This window comes from Panulirus ornatus, chromosome 8, assembly GCF_036320965.1.
Source record: "Panulirus ornatus isolate Po-2019 chromosome 8, ASM3632096v1, whole genome shotgun sequence".
NCBI classification, from domain to species: Eukaryota; Metazoa; Arthropoda; class Malacostraca; order Decapoda; family Palinuridae; genus Panulirus; species Panulirus ornatus.
The window spans coordinates 17,752,483-17,770,343 of record NC_092231.1 but is presented as its reverse complement, the minus strand read 5'-3'; the positions used below and the strand labels follow the sequence as shown (position 1 = coordinate 17,770,343).

The following is a 17,861-nucleotide window of genomic DNA, read 5'->3' as shown; positions in this document are numbered from 1 at the left end:
ATCACTCAAAATTTTTTTCACTCCATCTTTTCACCTCCAATTTGGTCTCAAACTTCTTGTTCCCTCCACCTCTGACACATATATCCTCTTTGTCAATCTTTCCTCACTCATTCTCTCCATGTGACCAAACCATTTCAGAACACCCTCTTCAGCTTTCTCAACCACGCTCTTTTTAATACCACACATCTCTCTTACCCTTTCGTTACTTACTCAATCAAACCACTTCACACTACATATTGTCCTCAAACATCTCATTTCCAACACATCCACCCTCTTCCGCACAACTCTATCTATAGCCCACGCCTTGCAACCATATAACATTGTGGGAACCTCTATTCCTTCAAACATACCCATTCTTGCTTTCCAAGATAACGTTCTTGCCTTCCACACATTTTTCAACGCTCCCAGAAATTTTGCCCCCTCCCCCACCCTATGACTTACTTCCGCTTCCATGATTACATCCGCTGTCAAATCCACTCCCAGATATCTAAAACAGTTCACTTCCTCCAGTTTTTCTCCATTCAAACTTACCACCCAATTGACTTGTCCCTCAACCCTACTGTACCTAATAACCTTGCTTTTATTCACATTTACTCTCAGCTTTCTTCTTTCACACACTTTATCAAACTCAGTCACCAGTTTCTGCAGTTTCTCACCCAAATCAGCCACCAGCGCTGTATCATCAGCGAACAACAACTGACTCACTTCCCAAGCTCTCATCCACAACTGACTGCATACTTGCCCCCCTCTCCAAAACTCTTGCATTCACCTCCCTAACAACCCCATCCATAAACAAATTAAACAACCATGGAGACATTACGCACCCCTGCTGCAAACCGACAGTCACTGAGAACCAATTACTTTCCTCTCTTCCTACTCGTACACATGCCTTACATCCTCGATAGAAACTTTTCACTGCTTCTAACAACTTGCCTCTCACACCATATATTCTTAATACCTACCACAGAGCATCTCTATCAACTCTATCTCTCCAGATCCATAAATGCTACATACAAATCCATTTGCTTTTCTAAGTATTTCTCACATACATTCTTCAAAGCAAATACCTGATCCACACATCCTCTACCACTTCTGAAACCACATTGCTCTTCCCCAATCTGATGCTTTGTACATGCCTTCACCCTCTCAATCAATACCCTCCCATACCTCTACCATTAGCTGAATCACGTAATACTCAGAAAATTATCGTATCTTAAGAGGGAGGGTGAAAGGAGGGCAAGGAATAGAGTGATTTGGAGCGATGTGGTATACCGGGGTTGACGTGCTGTCAGTGGATTGAATCAAGGCATGTGAAGCGTCTGGGGTAAACCATGGAAAGCTGTGTAGGTATGTATATTTGCGTGTGTGGACGTATGTATATACATTTGTATGGAGGGGGTTGGGCCATTTCTATCGTCTGTTTCCTTGCGCTACCTCGCAAACGCGGGAGACAGCGACAAAGTATGATAAAAAAAAAAAAAAGATTTTCTTGAAGATGTTGGGTTCTTGTAATGCCGGTTAATTTCCCTACACCATTCAATTTCTTATGTTTTTTTCCTTACAGCTGCAATCTTCCTTTTGAAAGGCAGGTTTCCCACTTTTCCAAAACTCTTAGATTATATTCCCTCTTCGGGCCTTATTTTTCTATCCTGTTAGCCCATTTTGGATTTCACTTAACCTCCTGGTCATTACATGGACTTCTCAGCATAGATAGAAATGCTAACCTTGAAAATCAAATTTATATGCCCTTGTCTATTTATTCAAGAAAAATGTATTTTCCAGGAAGAAAGCACGAGAATATTTTGAGTTTCTGTGATATACTGTAATCATCTTAATGTAGTGTTAAGTACACCAACATAGCCTTTTTTATAGAAGGACATCATTATCTTAGAGAATGATGTATAGTTGATTTTATAGCAAATGTCATTCTAGCATTTCAAGTAAATCATTCAAGGATGAAGCTGCTAACATGAAAATTAGTATCTGGTTCACTCAGTAAAAGTCAGTGGTGTTTGCATACCATCTGTATATCACAGCATTATAAATGTCTCTAATTATACAAGTTCTTTAAGATAGGCTTCAACCCTTTTCTTGGATGCTGTAATTTGATATTGTTATTCCAGCAACTTACATGTTCCTTCTCAAAATTTGTCATCTTAGGAGAAATAAGAAAGGATAATGTTTAAGATTTTTAAGTTATCCTACATTTTTGAAGGAACACTTTTGAGTATAGATTGACATCAGTAGATTATGAAGTTGTCTTTTTATTAATTCTTTTATTGAATTTTCAGCTTTATTTCCCCATATGACTTAAACTTTCCCCTCTTGGAAGCATTGCTTGGTGGAACCCATCCCTAAGAAAGAAGACCATATTTCTTACTTCTGCTGTCTCCAAAGACTTTGAACCCACCTTAACTCAATTTCTTAAACACTTAGAATCTCATTTCCTTCTTTCATTACCAATACTGCTTTTGCACTGAATTCTTCTGGTGATCTCTCCTGTGCGATTCACCTCTGGTCTGTGTTCCTCCTATCTCAAGGATTTTGGTGAATTTCTTGTCATTGCTCTCAACATTCCTAAGGTGTCCAACAGGGTTTGGCCAAAATTTGCTTTCTAAATTTCTGTAGCACTCCCATGGTTACCCCACAATTATCATCTGAATGACTATGCCTTTACTGGGTAGCAAGGGACAGCCTGTGACCTCACCTGACCTAACAATCCTTGGAGAATGTGTTTGTTAGTCCATCCTACACATCTGCACCAGCATTATTAATCCCTGACACCCACACTTGATGTTGGCAGTAGCAGATCAGAAGCTGCCAATGTAATTATAGATGACCTGACCCTTTCCATAAGAAGTGTCACTTTTATGGACTTAAACCTCAAGTCCACCAGCAGGGTGAAAAGTCAGAAACTTGCGACATTCGGCTTTAACATCTCTACTTCCGTGAGAATAGCTACCCCTCACAGACCTGACCTCACTGCATCTTAAATACCCAGGTATCACCTCAGCAAACCAAACCAGTCAGGCAATTGACCAACCACTAGACAACAAGTGTACCACTCCGGTAACTCCAGATTCAAACCACCGTCTTTGTTAGTAGATGTACCAACTTGACTCCAGACATTTTCATCTTCCTGGCAGGTTTCATGCTGGTGCCACATTTCCAACGTCCACCTTTGGAAGGTCTTGGTGCAACCTCTATATCTCCTACAGGAGTTCCATGTCAGTATGGCATGCACACACTTCTCCCACATGCTCCCACTTCATCTGACACTTACCATCACCAGCATCACAGGCCTCCTTCCAAGCCTGTCTCGTATTACTAGACCTACCTAACTTTTCCTCTCCCTCACTATAATCCTGCACCTCCAGTACCTTGTATATACTATCCAATAGAGTATTGTTGTTGTGTAGCATATTTCCTTGCCCTCTCTCAGTTTTACCTCTCCAGCATCCCAACCAGAATACTCTCTAAACTGGTGATCCTTGGAGTTAACTGAAATAGATTTTCAGACATGTCTTTACAGTGCTATTTTCAACCTTTTTTGAACCCTGCTGTCATTTTCCTTTTTACCACCATCCGCCCAACATCATCCCACACCTGTCCATCTTCCTTCTTGTATTTGTGAGTTCCAGCCAGCCACGCCTGCACCCCTAGGTGATTCTGTCTCCTTCAGCCAGCAAGGATCCCATGTAACAACGTCTTCAACCAGTATGGCGCAGCAGGACAAACTCCCTCTCTACAATTGTACATGGAAGCACTGGACCTGTGGTTTGCACAAGCAGAGTCAATTTTCACCACTAATCAGATCAGCGATGACATGATCAAATACATCCACTTGATCTTGGCACTTCCAGCAAACACCCTGGAGGATGTTCATATCATCATCCTGAATCCAGTGACAACCAACAAATATCAGACGATAAAAGCCACCCCCCTACAGATTGCCGATGCTGCCAGGAATCTGCAGAGGGATCAGTTCCTCATGAGCTCTGTTATGGGCCTGTATGTACCTGACCATCTCTCTGGCTGCTGTTTCTTTATTAATAAGGGAGCAGCCATAAGAGTAATTCCACTATCACCAGCAGCCATAAGTGTAATTCCACTATCACCAGCAGCCATAAGTGTAATTCCACTATCATCAGCAGCCAAGCCCTGCTGTACTCCTTGTCATAACCTTCTCATTGCTAACAGCACTTCCATACCTGTTTGGCCAAATGCCTCTCACTCTGGACCAAGGCCTCCAGCAGATGTGCAGGTGGGTTTTCCTCATAGCCAAGGTCCAACAACCTATCACAGGCTATGATTTTCTGGCACAGGTTCAACAAGCTATCATAGGCTATGATTTCCTGGCACATCATAACCTCACACATGTTCCCCAAGATCTTCTCACCACAACCCATATTTTGTCCAGGAGGATGCAGTTCGCCTACCCTCACAGCAGTCATATGAAGGTCCTTTTGAGGTGCATGCCCATACCCCCAAACACTTACTGTTGAACTTTGTGGAATGACAGAAGTCATCTCCATTGGCTGCTTGAAACCTGCACACCTTGACACCCCTGTCAAAGTCCTTACCCCACCCCTTCCCTCCTTCCTATTCATCTCTTCCTCAGGTCCCAGTGTTACCTGCACTGCCTTCAGATGATCTCCAACCTTCCTTTCCAGTACAACAAACCCCCTGGGCTAGACCAGGGATCACTACTGCTGTGGCAGAGAACCCAAGACACCATCATCTCTCCCGATTCCAGACCACCACCACCAAGCCCACACACCAGACGATCACCAGCAAGACCATGCACTGGAAAATCACCACCAGGACCACACACCAGACCACCAAGACTATGAAATAGACCATCAGGACCACTCACCTGATCACCTTCCAGTGGTAGATGTCCTGCCTCATGAAGTACATACAATCTTCCAGCCTGTTCTGGGTCTCCCCATAGTACAGTGAAATTCAACCTATATGGCTACATAACAAGTACTGGATGTTGTGTCCACTGCCCTTTCCATTACACAGACAGTGAACTACTATGACAGAGAAAGGGGAGAGAGAGGGTATCATAACATCCTAACTGAACTCTCACCACTCCATTCCCTGCCAGCACTGGAAAATCAGCTGACTATACCATCTGCCTCATCAACATGCAAGACCTAATCTCAAAAAGAAATGAGGGAGGAGGGGAGTAGTGTAGTGCTCCCATGGTCACCCCATAATTGTCTCCTTAATGTTGATGCCTTTACTGGGTAGCAGGGGACAGCCTGTGACTCACCTGATGTAACAGTCCTTGAAAAATGTGTTTGATGGCCCATCCTACACATCTGCACCTATAGTATTAATCCATGACACCCACACTTGATGTTGATAGTAGCAGATCAAGAGCTGCTGCTGTAATTATAGATGACCCTTTCCATAAGAAGCGCTGCTCTTACGGACATCACCTCAAGTCCACCAACAGGGAGAAAGTTCAGAAGCTTGTGATATTCTGCTTTAACATCTCTAATTCCCTTTGGGAATAGCTACCCCTCACAGACCCGATCTCACTGCCTCTTAAATATCTGGGTATCACTGCAGCTACCCAGTCAGGCAGTTGACTCACCATTAGACAACAAGTGTACTAATCTGGTACCTGAAGTGTAGGCGATGTAACTCCAGACTCAAGCTGCACTTTGCTGTCTTCATCAGTAGTTGTCCCAACATGACTCCTGACATTTTCATCATCATGGCAGGTTTCATTGTGGTACCTCATTTCTGACGTCCATTTTCAGCAAGCCCTGGTGGGACCTCCATTCCTCCTACAGGAATTCTACATCAACTCAGCATGCACATTCTTCTCCCACGTGCTCCTGCTTCATCTGACTCCTACCATCACCAGCATCACAAGCCCCCTTCCAAGTCTGTCCCGTATTAATTGACCTACCTTACTTTACCTCATCCTCACCATAATCCTGCACTTCTAGTAGCTTGTTGCCCTCTGCTACCTCACCTTGTATATCCCATCCAATAAAGCACTGTTGATGTTGTTTAATGTGTTTCTGTGCCCTCTCTCAGAGTTACCACTCCAACATCCCAAGCAGAGTACCTGCTAAACTTATTTCCTTTAATTTTTCTGCTGTCCTTAGATCTTTAATGCTCAGCTTCCCCTATAGTCAGTCCTGTGTGGTAGTTGATGATGGAATATCTGTCTTGTACCCCAGTCTAAAATGGTGTTTTTCAGGTATTTGTACTATCACCTATTCTCTTTCTTCTCTCTGTAAGGAAACTTTCTTCCAAATCTAACCTTTTTCAGTCTCATGCCAATAATTCCACTCTACACACTTTAGCTTGTTTTCCCTTTCCTCCCTACTCTGCTAATTCTTTCTGTTATATTGAACTTATCTCCTTTCTTGATGTGGACCTGCACAGCATCTCAGAGTGGAAGAAGAAGCCTGATTAAATTCAGTTGAGGGAAAACCCAATTTCTCTCTATAATGTTTTTTGAATCTCACTGTGTTAGAGTTAAGAAGACTACAGTTCATTCTCCAGTAACATTAACATGGCACAACCATACTCTTCACTCTGTCCTAGAATCTGCACATCATAAACATTTCAAAATCAACTTCCCAAAAACTGGGAGTGCTGTAATTATGTCTTATGAGCAGCAATTCCATATCTTTGGCTTCTATCTTCCCCACTGTGGAGCAGCAGCAGTTCTATACCTTTGGCTTCTATCTTCCCCAATGTGGAGCAATACTCACATCTCAAAGGTGGCTCTTCCTCCACCTCTCTCTCAGCCAGAGTGAAATAAAGCCTTTTGCCTTACGTATTCTTTTCTCACCTCACCTCAACCATCCCCTTTCATCTACCATGATGTTGGTGCCCTCTTCCTGTTCTATATACTTTGTCGCTGTCTCCTGCTTTAGCGAGGTAGTGCAAGGAAACAGACAAAAGAATGGCCCAACACACTCACATACACATGTATATACTACCACATACACGCCCACACATGCACATATACATACCTATACATTTCAATGTATACATACATATGCATACACAGACAAATATATATATACACATGTATGTATTCATACTCACTGCCCTCAGCCATTCCCGTCGTCACCCTGCCACACATGAAATGACATTCCCCTCCCCCGCACGCGTGTGAGGTAGCGCTAGGAAAAGACAACAAAGGCCACATTCATTCACACTCAGTCTATATCTGTCATATGTAATGCACCAAAACCACAGCTCCCTTTCCACATCTAGGCCCCACAAAACTTTCCATAGCTTACCCCAGACACTTCACATTCCTTGGTTCAATCCGTCGACAGCACATTGACCCCGGTATACCACATTGTTCCAATTCACTCTATTCCTTGCACACCTTTCACCCTCCTGCATGTTCAGACCCTGATCGCTCAAAATCTTTTTCACTCCAACCTTCCACCTCTTCCTACTCTATACTTTTTATTTAGGTCACTGCTCTCTCCAGAGCAAAACTTTAAGTTTGACGACCCATGGGCCTAGCAAATTCAGATTAAAATGGTCTAGCATCTGCTAAACCAGAAGTCACAGAGACTCCATGTGTCCCTTCCAGCGAGGCTTGGACCCATAGTATGCCCCTGGTTACTGCTTCCCATAGATTTTCTGTGGAGACCACCCACATGAAGATTGATCATTATAATACCTCTTTCTTTCCTTTTGAACTTCCCTTTTCATACAACCTTTTCACCTTAAAGAGTCAGATCTGCAAATGCTTCAGAATTTGTGATTAATCTCATGCGTTTTCTTATTCTCTATTTTTCTTACATCTGAGATGGCCATAATTAGGGCATATTTCTGTCTGTACCATGATAGTTATTTTAGAAAAATGATTCCATATATTGTACTTCTATTTGCAGATCCGTGGTGCACAGTTTCAGCCAGATTACCCTAAGCAAGTTAGAATAGTTGAAGTTGGTCCAAGAGATGGACTGCAGAATGAAAATGTGCCTGTGCCTACTGACGTCAAGATTGAATTTATCAATAGATTGTCAGAGGCTGGACATCGTACTGTGGAGGTGACCAGGTACTAGAACGCTGTATTTCCACTTATGATTTGTGACTGGAGCTTTAGATTTGATAAGTTGTTGAAATTTTTGTGTTTGCATTTTTTAAGTACAGGTACACCACCGATTTTCTAGCACTCTTGGTTCCAAAGCCTTGCCAAATTATCCATTTTGCTGGACTAACCATGGTCACGTAATAATAATTCATCAACACACCTCTAACCCACTAATTATACCATGGACTGCTAGAAATCAAAATTAAACAAATATTAAATGTAAATTAGATGAATAAATGAAATACATCATACACCTGCTCAGGACTGAGTTGCTCATCAGCTATGTTTTTCACAAATTCATCCACATATTCAGCAGCTCCTTCATGGTTTGCAGACTGCTTTTCTCTGCACACTTTATTCGTGGAAATTCCATGACGCTTCTTGAATCTTTGAATCCATTCTTCGCTATGGTCATGCTCATGTTGTAATTTAAGTTCTTTATGGAACAACTTAGCCTGGTCCATTATCATGCTATCTGACAAGTCTACTCCATCACTCTGACACTGTCGAAACCATTCCATCATCACTCGATTTTGCTTAGTACTCTTACCATCTTTCATAGTTTTTCTAATCGTCATTGGCTTCCTGGAATCGCTGTCTGCATAGAATCTCAATATTTTCTCCCTTTGCTTCTTTGTATCATAAACAGTTGATGAACCAGTACTGTAGCTGTCACACAGCTTAGGCGCTGAAACATCACGGTCCATTTTTTTTCAACAGTTCTACTTTGTCTTGGATCGATATGGACTGTTGTTTACTTTTGACACCACAACTGACACTCTCATATGTCTTAGAAGCCAAAGCTAGGGTTAGATTTAAGCAAAATAAGCTAAGAATCTCACAGCATTGTGGTATCACCACCAAGTGCAGTGTAAAGAATGTTAATAAGCGCACCCTACACACAATGCCATCTGTGGCCACCTAGTGAACTAGTCTGGTGGCTGCAGTAATTTCAAGTTCCCTCACGTTATTTTGTCTGGACTAAAGGAGGTGCCAAACCATCAGTTGACAGAAAATCAGTGGTGTACCTGTATTTACAAATGTATGTAGTGATGCTGTGACTGATTAAGACTTTGGGTTCAAGTCCCAAGTCTCCCTATTTTGGAAAGTGTGCCCAGGTTATCCCGTAGAGAATGACATCTTGCCTGTGTGACAACAGAATAAGGAGATGGACATAACACCAGCCTTATTACTTTATTAAAACATGATTTTGTAAATGATACAGGACTTATCACATACAATAAAACAAAACAGTCATTTCAGATCATAGCATTATGGAAGTGAATGCTTTTTATAATATGGAAATAAACAAAGATAAACTGTATACCAACAAGAAAAAATAACATGCTTGACCTTTCTGCAAATAGATTAGCATTTGCCACAGACAAATAAGTAAATAAAACTCATATCTGATGCCCAGGTTATCCAGCAGAAATTGACATATTGCCTGTGTAACGAGATAAAGAAGATTGACATAACACCAGCCGCATACTTTCATGAAACTTATATTTGTAAGTGATATAAGACTTATCACACACAATAAAGTAAAACAGTCATTTGAGATTATAACATTTTGGAAATTGATACATTTAATGATATTGAAATAAACAAAGATTGGGGAAGAGCAGTGTGGTTTCAGAAGTGGTAGAGGATGTGTGGATCAGGTGTTTGCTTTGAAGAATGTATGTGAGAAATACTTAAAAAAGCAAATGGATTTGTATGTAGCATTTATGGATCTGGAGAAGGCATATGATAGAGTTGATAGAGATGCTGTGTGGAAGGTATTAAGAATATATGGTGTGGGAGGCAAGTTGTTAGAAGCAGTGAAAAGTTTTTATCGAGGATGTAAGGCATGTGTACGTGTAGGAAGAGAGGAAAGTGATTGGTTCTCAGTAAATGTAGGTTTGCGGCAGGGGTGTGTGATGTCTCCATGGTTGTTTAATTTGTTTATGGATGGGGTTGTTACGGAGGTGAATGCAAGAGTTTTGGAAAGGGGCAAGTATGAAGTCTGTTGTGGATGAGAGAGCTTGGGAAGTGAGTCAGTTGTTGTTCACTTATGATACAGCGCTGGTGGCTGATTCATGTGAGAAACTGCAGAAGCTGGTGACTGAGTTTGGTAAAATGTGTGAAAGAAGAAAGTTAAGAGTGAATGTGAATAAGAGCAAGGTTATTAGATACAGTAGGGTTGAGGGTCAATTCAATTGGGAGGTGAGTTTGAATGGAGAAAAACTGGAGGAAGTGAAGTGTTTTAGATATCTGGGAGTGGATCTGGCAGCGGATGGAACCATGGAAGCAGAAGTGGATCATAGGGTGAGGGAGGGGGCGAAAATTCTGGGAGCCTTGAAGAATGTGTGGAAGTCGAGAACATTATCTCGGAAAGCAAAAATGGGTATGTTTGAAGGAATAGTGGTTCCAACAATGTTGTATGGTTGCGAGGCGTGAACTATGGATAGAGTTGTGCGCAGGAAGATGGATGTGCTGGAAATGAGATGTTTGAGGACAATGTGTGGTGTGAGGTGGTTTGATCGAGTAAGTAACGTAAGGGTAAGAGAGATGTGTGGAAATAAAAAGAGCGTGGTTGAGAGAGCAGAAGAGGGTGTTTTGAAATGGTTTGGCCACATGGAGAGAATGAGTGAGGAAAGATTGACCAAGAGGATATATGTGTCGGAGGTGGAGGGAACGAGGAGAAGAGGGAGACCAAATTGGAGGTGGAAAGATGGAGTGAAAAAGATTTTGTGTGATCGGGGCCTGAACATGCAGGAGGGTGAAAGGAGGGCAAAGAATAGAGTGAATTGGAGCGATGTGGTATACCGGGGTTGACGTGCTGTCAGTGGATTGAATCAAGGCATGTGTATGGGAGTGGGTTGGGCCATTTCTTTCGTCTGTTTCCTTGCGCTACCTCGCAAACGCGGGAGACAGCGGCCCGCGCCTGTCAACCGTGCAGCATTCTTGGAACCACTATTCATTCAAGCGTGCCCATTTTTGCTTTCCGAGATGGTGTTCTCGACTTCCACACGTTCTTCGGGGCTCCCGGGATTTTCGCCCCCTCCCCCACACTATGATTCACTATATATATATATATATATATATATATATATATATATATATATATATATATATATATATATATATATATACATACCCAGGGATATATATATGTGTATGTGTATGTATGTATATATATATATATATATATATATATATATATATATATATATATATATATATATATATATGTATGTGTATGTATATCCCTGGGGATAGGGGAGAGAGAATACTTCCCACGTATTCCCTGCGTGTCGTAGAAGGCGACTAAAAGGGAAGGGAGCGGGGGGCTGGAAATCCTCCCCTCTCGTTTTTTTTTTTTTTTTTTTTTTTAATTTTCCAAAAGAAGGAACAGAGAAGAGGGCCAGGTGAGGATATTCCCTCAAAGGCCCAGTCCTCTGTTCTTAACGCTACCTCGCTATCGCGGGAAATGGCGAATAGTATAAAAGAAAAGAAAGATATATATATATATATATATATATATATATATATATATATATATATATATATATATATATATATATATATATATATTTATATCCAAAACTCTTGCATTCACCTCCCTAACAACCCCATCCATAAACAAATTAAACAACCATGGAGACATCACACACCCCTGCCGCAAACCTACATTCACTGAGAACCAGTCACTTTCCTCTCTTCCTACACGTACACATGCCTTACATCCTCGATAAAAACTTTTCACTGCTTCTAACAACTTGCCTCCCACACCATATATTCTTAATACCTTCCACACAGCATCTCTATCAACTGTATCATATGCCTTCTCCAGATCCATAAATGCTACATACAAATCCATTTGCTTTTCTAAGTATTTCTCACATACATTCTTCAAAGCAAACACCTGATCCACACATCCTCTACCACTTCTGAAACCACACTGCTCTTCCCCAATCTGATGCTCTGTACATGCCTTCACCCTCTCAATCAATACCCTCCCATATGATTTACCAGGAATACTCAACAAACTTATACCTCTGTAATTTGAGCACTCACTCTTATCCCCTTTGCCTTTGTACAATGGCACTATGCACGCATTCCGCCAATCCTCAGGCACCTCACCATGAGTCATACATACATTAAATAACCTTACCAACCAGTCAATAATACAGTCACCCCCTTTTTTAATAAATTCCACTGCAGTACCATCCAAACCTGCTGCCTTGCCGGCTTTCATCTTCCGCAAAGCTTTTACTACCTCTTCTCTGTTTACCAAATCATTTTCCCTAACCCTCTCACTTTGCACACCACCTCGAAGTGGGAAGTGAGTCAGTTGTTGTTCGCTGATGATACAGCGCTGGTGGCTGATTCATGTGAGAAACTGCAGAAGCTGGTGACTGAGTTTGGTAAAGTGTGTGAAAGAAGAAAGTTAAGAGTGAATGTGAATAAGAGCAAGGTAATTAGGTACAGTAGGGTTGAGGGTCAAGTCAATTGGGAGGTAAGTGTGAATGGAGAAAAACTGGAGGAAGTAAAGTGTTTTAGATATCTGGGAGTGGATCTGGCAGCGGATGGAACCATGGAAGTGGAAGTGGATCATAGGGTGGGGGAGGGGGCGAAAATCCTGGGAGCCTTGAAGAATGTGTGGAAGTCGAGAACATTATCTCGGAAAGCAAAACTGGGTATGTGTGAAGGAATAGTGGTTCCAACAATGTTGTATGGTTGCGAGGCGTGGGCTATGGATAGAGTTGTGCGCAGGAGGCTGGATGTGCTGGAAATGAGATGTTTGAGGACAATGTGTGGTGTGAGGTGGTTTGATCAAGTAAGTAACGTAAGGGTAAGAGAGATGTGTGGAAATAAAAAGAGCATGGTTGAGAGAGCAGAAGAGGGTGTTTTGAAATGGTTTGGGCACATGGAGAGAATGAGTGAGGAAAGATTGACCAAGAGGATATATGTGTCGGAGGTGGAGGGAACGAGGAGAAGTGGGAGACCTAATTGGAGGTGGAAAGATGGAGTGAAAAAGATTTTGTGTGATTGGGGCCTGAACATGCAGGAGGGTGAAAGGCAGGCAAGGAATAGAGTGAATTGGATCGATGTGGTATACCGGGGTTGACGTGCTGTCAGTGGATTGAATCAGGGCATGTGAAGCGTCTGGGGTAAACCATGGAAAGTTGTGTGGGGCCTGGATGTGGAAAGGGAGCTGTGGTTTCGGGCATTATTGCATGACAGCTAGAGACTGAGTGTGAACGAATGGGGCCTTTTGTTATCTTTTCCTAGCGCTACCTCGCACACATGAGGGGGGAGGGGGATGGTATTCCATGTGTGGCGAGGTGGCGATGGGAATGAATAAAGGCAGGCAGTGTGAATTGTGTGCATGGGTATATATGTATGTGTCTGTGTGTGTACATATATGTGTACATTGAGATGTATGGGTGTGTATGTTTGCGTGTGTGGACGTGTGTGTATATACATGTGTATGGGGGTGGGTTGGGCCATTTCTTTCTTCTGTTTCCTTGCGCTACCTCGCAAATGCGGGAGACAGTGACAAAGCAAAATGAATATAAAAATAAAATATGTATATATATTTTTTTTCCCCCCTCTCTATACATATTCACCATTTCCCTTGCTAGCAAGGCAGTGTTAAGTACAGACAACTGAGCCAAAGAGGGAAAATTAAAAAATGGGAGGGAAGGATTTCCAGCCCCCTGCTTCCTCCCCTTTTAATGCACCCAGTACCTTTGGTTTCCTGACCCATCCCATGGCATATTTCAGCTCTGTCAGGTCCAGTCACTGCCATGATCAGTCCTAGGTACCTAAGATATTGTTCTTCCTCCATGTTATCTCCATTCATAATCACACTCAAAACAGCGTGTCTTTACCTCCTGTTGGACTTCATAACCTTACTTTTTTTCACTTTAACTCTCAGCTTCCCTTCATACAATCTCCCAAAGTCAGGCTCCATCTTCTGCAGTTTCTTACTCACATCTGCCAGCAGAGCTTTCATCCACAAGCAGCAACCGACTCACCTCCCAGACCCTCCCCTCCCTGTATATTGTAGACCCAATCCTGTTTCCAAGACCCCTCACATTTGCTTCCTTTACCACCCTATCCACAGATAAATTAAGTAGCCATGATGACATCACACATCCTTTATGCAGACACATCTCCATATAAAATTACTCACCCTCTCTCCTTATTACCAACACAAATACATTACACTTCATAAAAAGTCCTCACTCTTTCTAATGTCTCTCCTCACCCTGTGTTCATAGCATCTTCCACAAGCTATCACTTTCAACCCTGTCATATGCTTTCTCCAAATCTATAAATGCCATATGCAAATCTCTCTCTTTCTATAAAGTATTTTTCTCACAGATTCTTCAAAGCAAACAACATGGCCACACATCCTACACCTTTTCTGAAGCCACATTACTTCTACCCAGTTTGATGTTCTGTATGTGTCACCACACAGTTGATTACTTATGTAAAGACTTTAATGTCCTCCAACATATATTCAACCCCAGATTCAAATTCAGCATGAAAAATAGTACTTATACTGAGGTTTTCAAGCAAATCTATTACCCCCTTAAAAATATAAAAAATTGCTATTAATAGTTCTGGAAATGTTTTAGCCCAAAAACCATTTTCTTTCAAAGGTGAAATGTGACATGATGAAATGCTTCTATACTTGAAATAATCAAGAAAAATTGTCCATAGCGCTTCCTCAAGCCGACACATATCCAGTAAATACACGCTGAATAATCACAGTCCTCTAAAAGAATAACCATTGATTACTTATTTACAAGCCATAGAAACCCCCAAACCTATGTTTCAACTGCTGATTCAAATTCAGCATGAAAAATAGTCTTTACACTGGGGTTTTCAAGCAAATATATTATGTAAACAAAAATACCAAAAAGTGCAGGTAAGAGTTCAGTGAATTTTTTAGTCCAAAAACCTTTTGTTTTAATTTTGCAGTATAGCATAATGTAACAGGAGATGGTAACGGAAAATATCTCATAATGCTTCCCCAAGCTGACTGATACAGAATATATACAAACCCCATAATCACAGAATCTTCTAAAAGAGTAACAATTGATTACTTATTTGCAGGCATTAATGTCCCCGTAATATATGTTTCAACTTAAGACTTGAATTCGACATGAAAGATAGTCCTTATGTTGAGGTCTTCATGTAAATATATTACCCTCGCAAAGATACCAAAAATTGCAGGGAATTTTCTAGCCCAAAAACATTGTTGCTTTAGAATTGAAATATAATGTAATGAAATGCTTTTATACTTGAAATAATCATGGAGAATATCTCATAGTGCTTCCCAAAGCCAGTAAATACTTAATGAAAACAAACCAAACAATCACAGAATTTTTTAAAGAGTAACAATTAAGTACTTTTTTACAGGCCTTAATGTCCCACAACATATATTTCAACCCAAGATTTAAAATCAGTATGAAAAATAGTCCTTATACAGGGGGTTTTCAAACAAATGTATTACCCTCACAAAAAACAGAGAAATTGCAGATATTAGTACAGGGAATTATTTATCCCTAAATTTTTACCTTTAGAATTGAAGTGTGATATAATGAAGCTCCTCCATAATTGATATAATCACAGAAAATATCTCATAATGCTACCTTAGAGCAACAGATACTGAAAAAATACAAACTTAATGATCACAGAATCTTCTAAAAGAGTAACCATTAATTACCTATATAGGCCTTAATGTCCTGAAACATATATTTCAACCCCAGATTCAAAATCTGTATGAAAAATAGTCCTTATAATGCGGTTTTCTGGCAGATTTATTGCCCTCACATAAATGCCAAAAATTGCAATAGTTCAGGGATTGTTCAGGTCAAAAACCATTTTGTTTTAAATTTGAAATGTATCATAATAAAACACTTCTATACATGTTATGATCATGGAAAGTATCTCATAATGCTTCCCCAAGCCAACAGATATCTAATAGATATGAACTAAATAAGCACATAATTTTCTAAAAGGGTAACCAATAGTTACTTAATTACAGGCCTTGATTTCTGCTAACATATATTTCAACCCCAGGTTTGAATTCAGCATGGAAAATAGTCCTTACACTGAGGTTTTCAAGCAAATCTGTTACCCTCACAAAAATACCAAAAATTCAGGGAATTGTTTAGCCCAAAAACCTTTTTGTTTTAAAACTGAAATTTAAAACTAAAATGTGACATTATGAAGTACTTCTATACTTGATATGATCATGGAAAATATCTCATAATGCTTATTCAAACCAAATAATCAGGCCTTAATATCTCCCAACATATATTTCAACCACAGATTCAAATTCAATATGAAAAATAGTCCTCATACCAAGGTTTTCAAGCAAATCTATTACCCTCACAAAACTGCCAAAAAATGTGGTTAGCAAGTACTTTAGGGAATTTTTAGCCCAAAAAACTGTTTTGTTTAAACATTTGTAAAATTTGAAACACTTTTATACTTAAAATATTCATGAAAAATATCTCATAATGCATCCCCAAGCCAACAGATGCTTGATAAAAATGAACCAAATAATCTCAGAATCTTCTAAAAGATTAACAATTAATTAATTGTTTAAAGACCTTAATGTCCCCCAACATATAATTGAACTCCAAATTCAAATTCAGAATAGAAAATAGTCCTTTTACTGATGTTTTCAAGCAAATCTATTATCCTTATAAACATATCAAAAATTGCAGGTAAAAAATTAAAGGAATGTTTTAGCCCTAAAACAATTATTTTTCAGAATTGAAGTATAACATAATGACGTGCTTCTATATATGAAATAATCACTCAGGATATCTCATGATGCTTCCCCTAGCTGACAGATACCCAGTAGATACAAACCAAATAAGCAAAGAATCTTTTAAAAGAGTACCTAGTAAGTATTTAAAGTTTTCAAGCAAATCTATTACAATCACAAAAGTACCAAAATTTGAAATGTAACATAATGAAACTCTTCTTGAAATAATTATGGAAAATATCTCATAATGCTTCCCTAACCCAGCAGATACTCAATAAAAAGAACAGATTAATTACAGAGTAAAGAAATGTAGGTTTTGAAGGTAGGAAAACCATTTCTCTGTGGCTGTATCTAGCAAGCAACTTTTACTTTTTTGTTTTCCCCCTGCCCATCCTTCCCCATCTTTTATCTCTTTACCTTTTGACCACACTGGGATGGCACTGTGAACTGTGAATTTTGAACCCAGAAAGAAGAGAAGTCCGTTTTGTCAGGTTGATGACAGTTTCTGATTGGCTGAAAGCAAACCTATTAGTAAAGCAAAAGGCTTCAATGATCTGAGGACCAACCAAAAAGGGTGAATGAATGTGAAGCTTTCTCCAATATTATGAGGGCAGGGTTGATCTTCACCCTAGTATTCATCAAGGAATATCTGATTGCTAGCAGGGGCCTTGAAGAGAAATGTTTTTTGATCTTTCAAAACCAACATTTTGGAATGTGTGATGTAATAGGCAGCTTACCCCATTTTTCAATAATTCTACATTATTTGTAAAGGGATGTTTCTGTCATTTTGGAATCTTTCATCTCTAAGCTTGATCCTGTTTTATGTTCATTCTTTCTTTACAGTTAATTGGATCTCTGTGTACTTTGAACAATATTTGCAGGGCATATGTGTAGACCATTAATTCAGAAATGGTGCATAGCACTGGATTGTGTATTGCTGGATATTTTAATGGATATTTATTTGAATTCAGTGAAATGTTATTG

At 40.2% G+C, this 17,861-nt stretch overlaps 1 protein-coding gene across 3 annotated transcripts in view; it reads left to right on the top strand.

The window, feature by feature from the left end:
• Window positions 1-17,861, top strand: part of Hmgcl (hydroxymethylglutaryl-CoA lyase) — a 53,037-nt gene that overhangs the window by 8,482 nt on the left and 26,694 nt on the right. For all 3 annotated transcript variants that reach the window (XM_071664182.1, XM_071664181.1, XM_071664183.1), the window contains one exon: window positions 7,893-8,059. In XM_071664182.1, coding sequence (XP_071520283.1) covers window positions 7,893-8,059 — 167 coding nt within the window. The remainder of the gene's footprint in view (window positions 1-7,892; window positions 8,060-17,861) is intronic.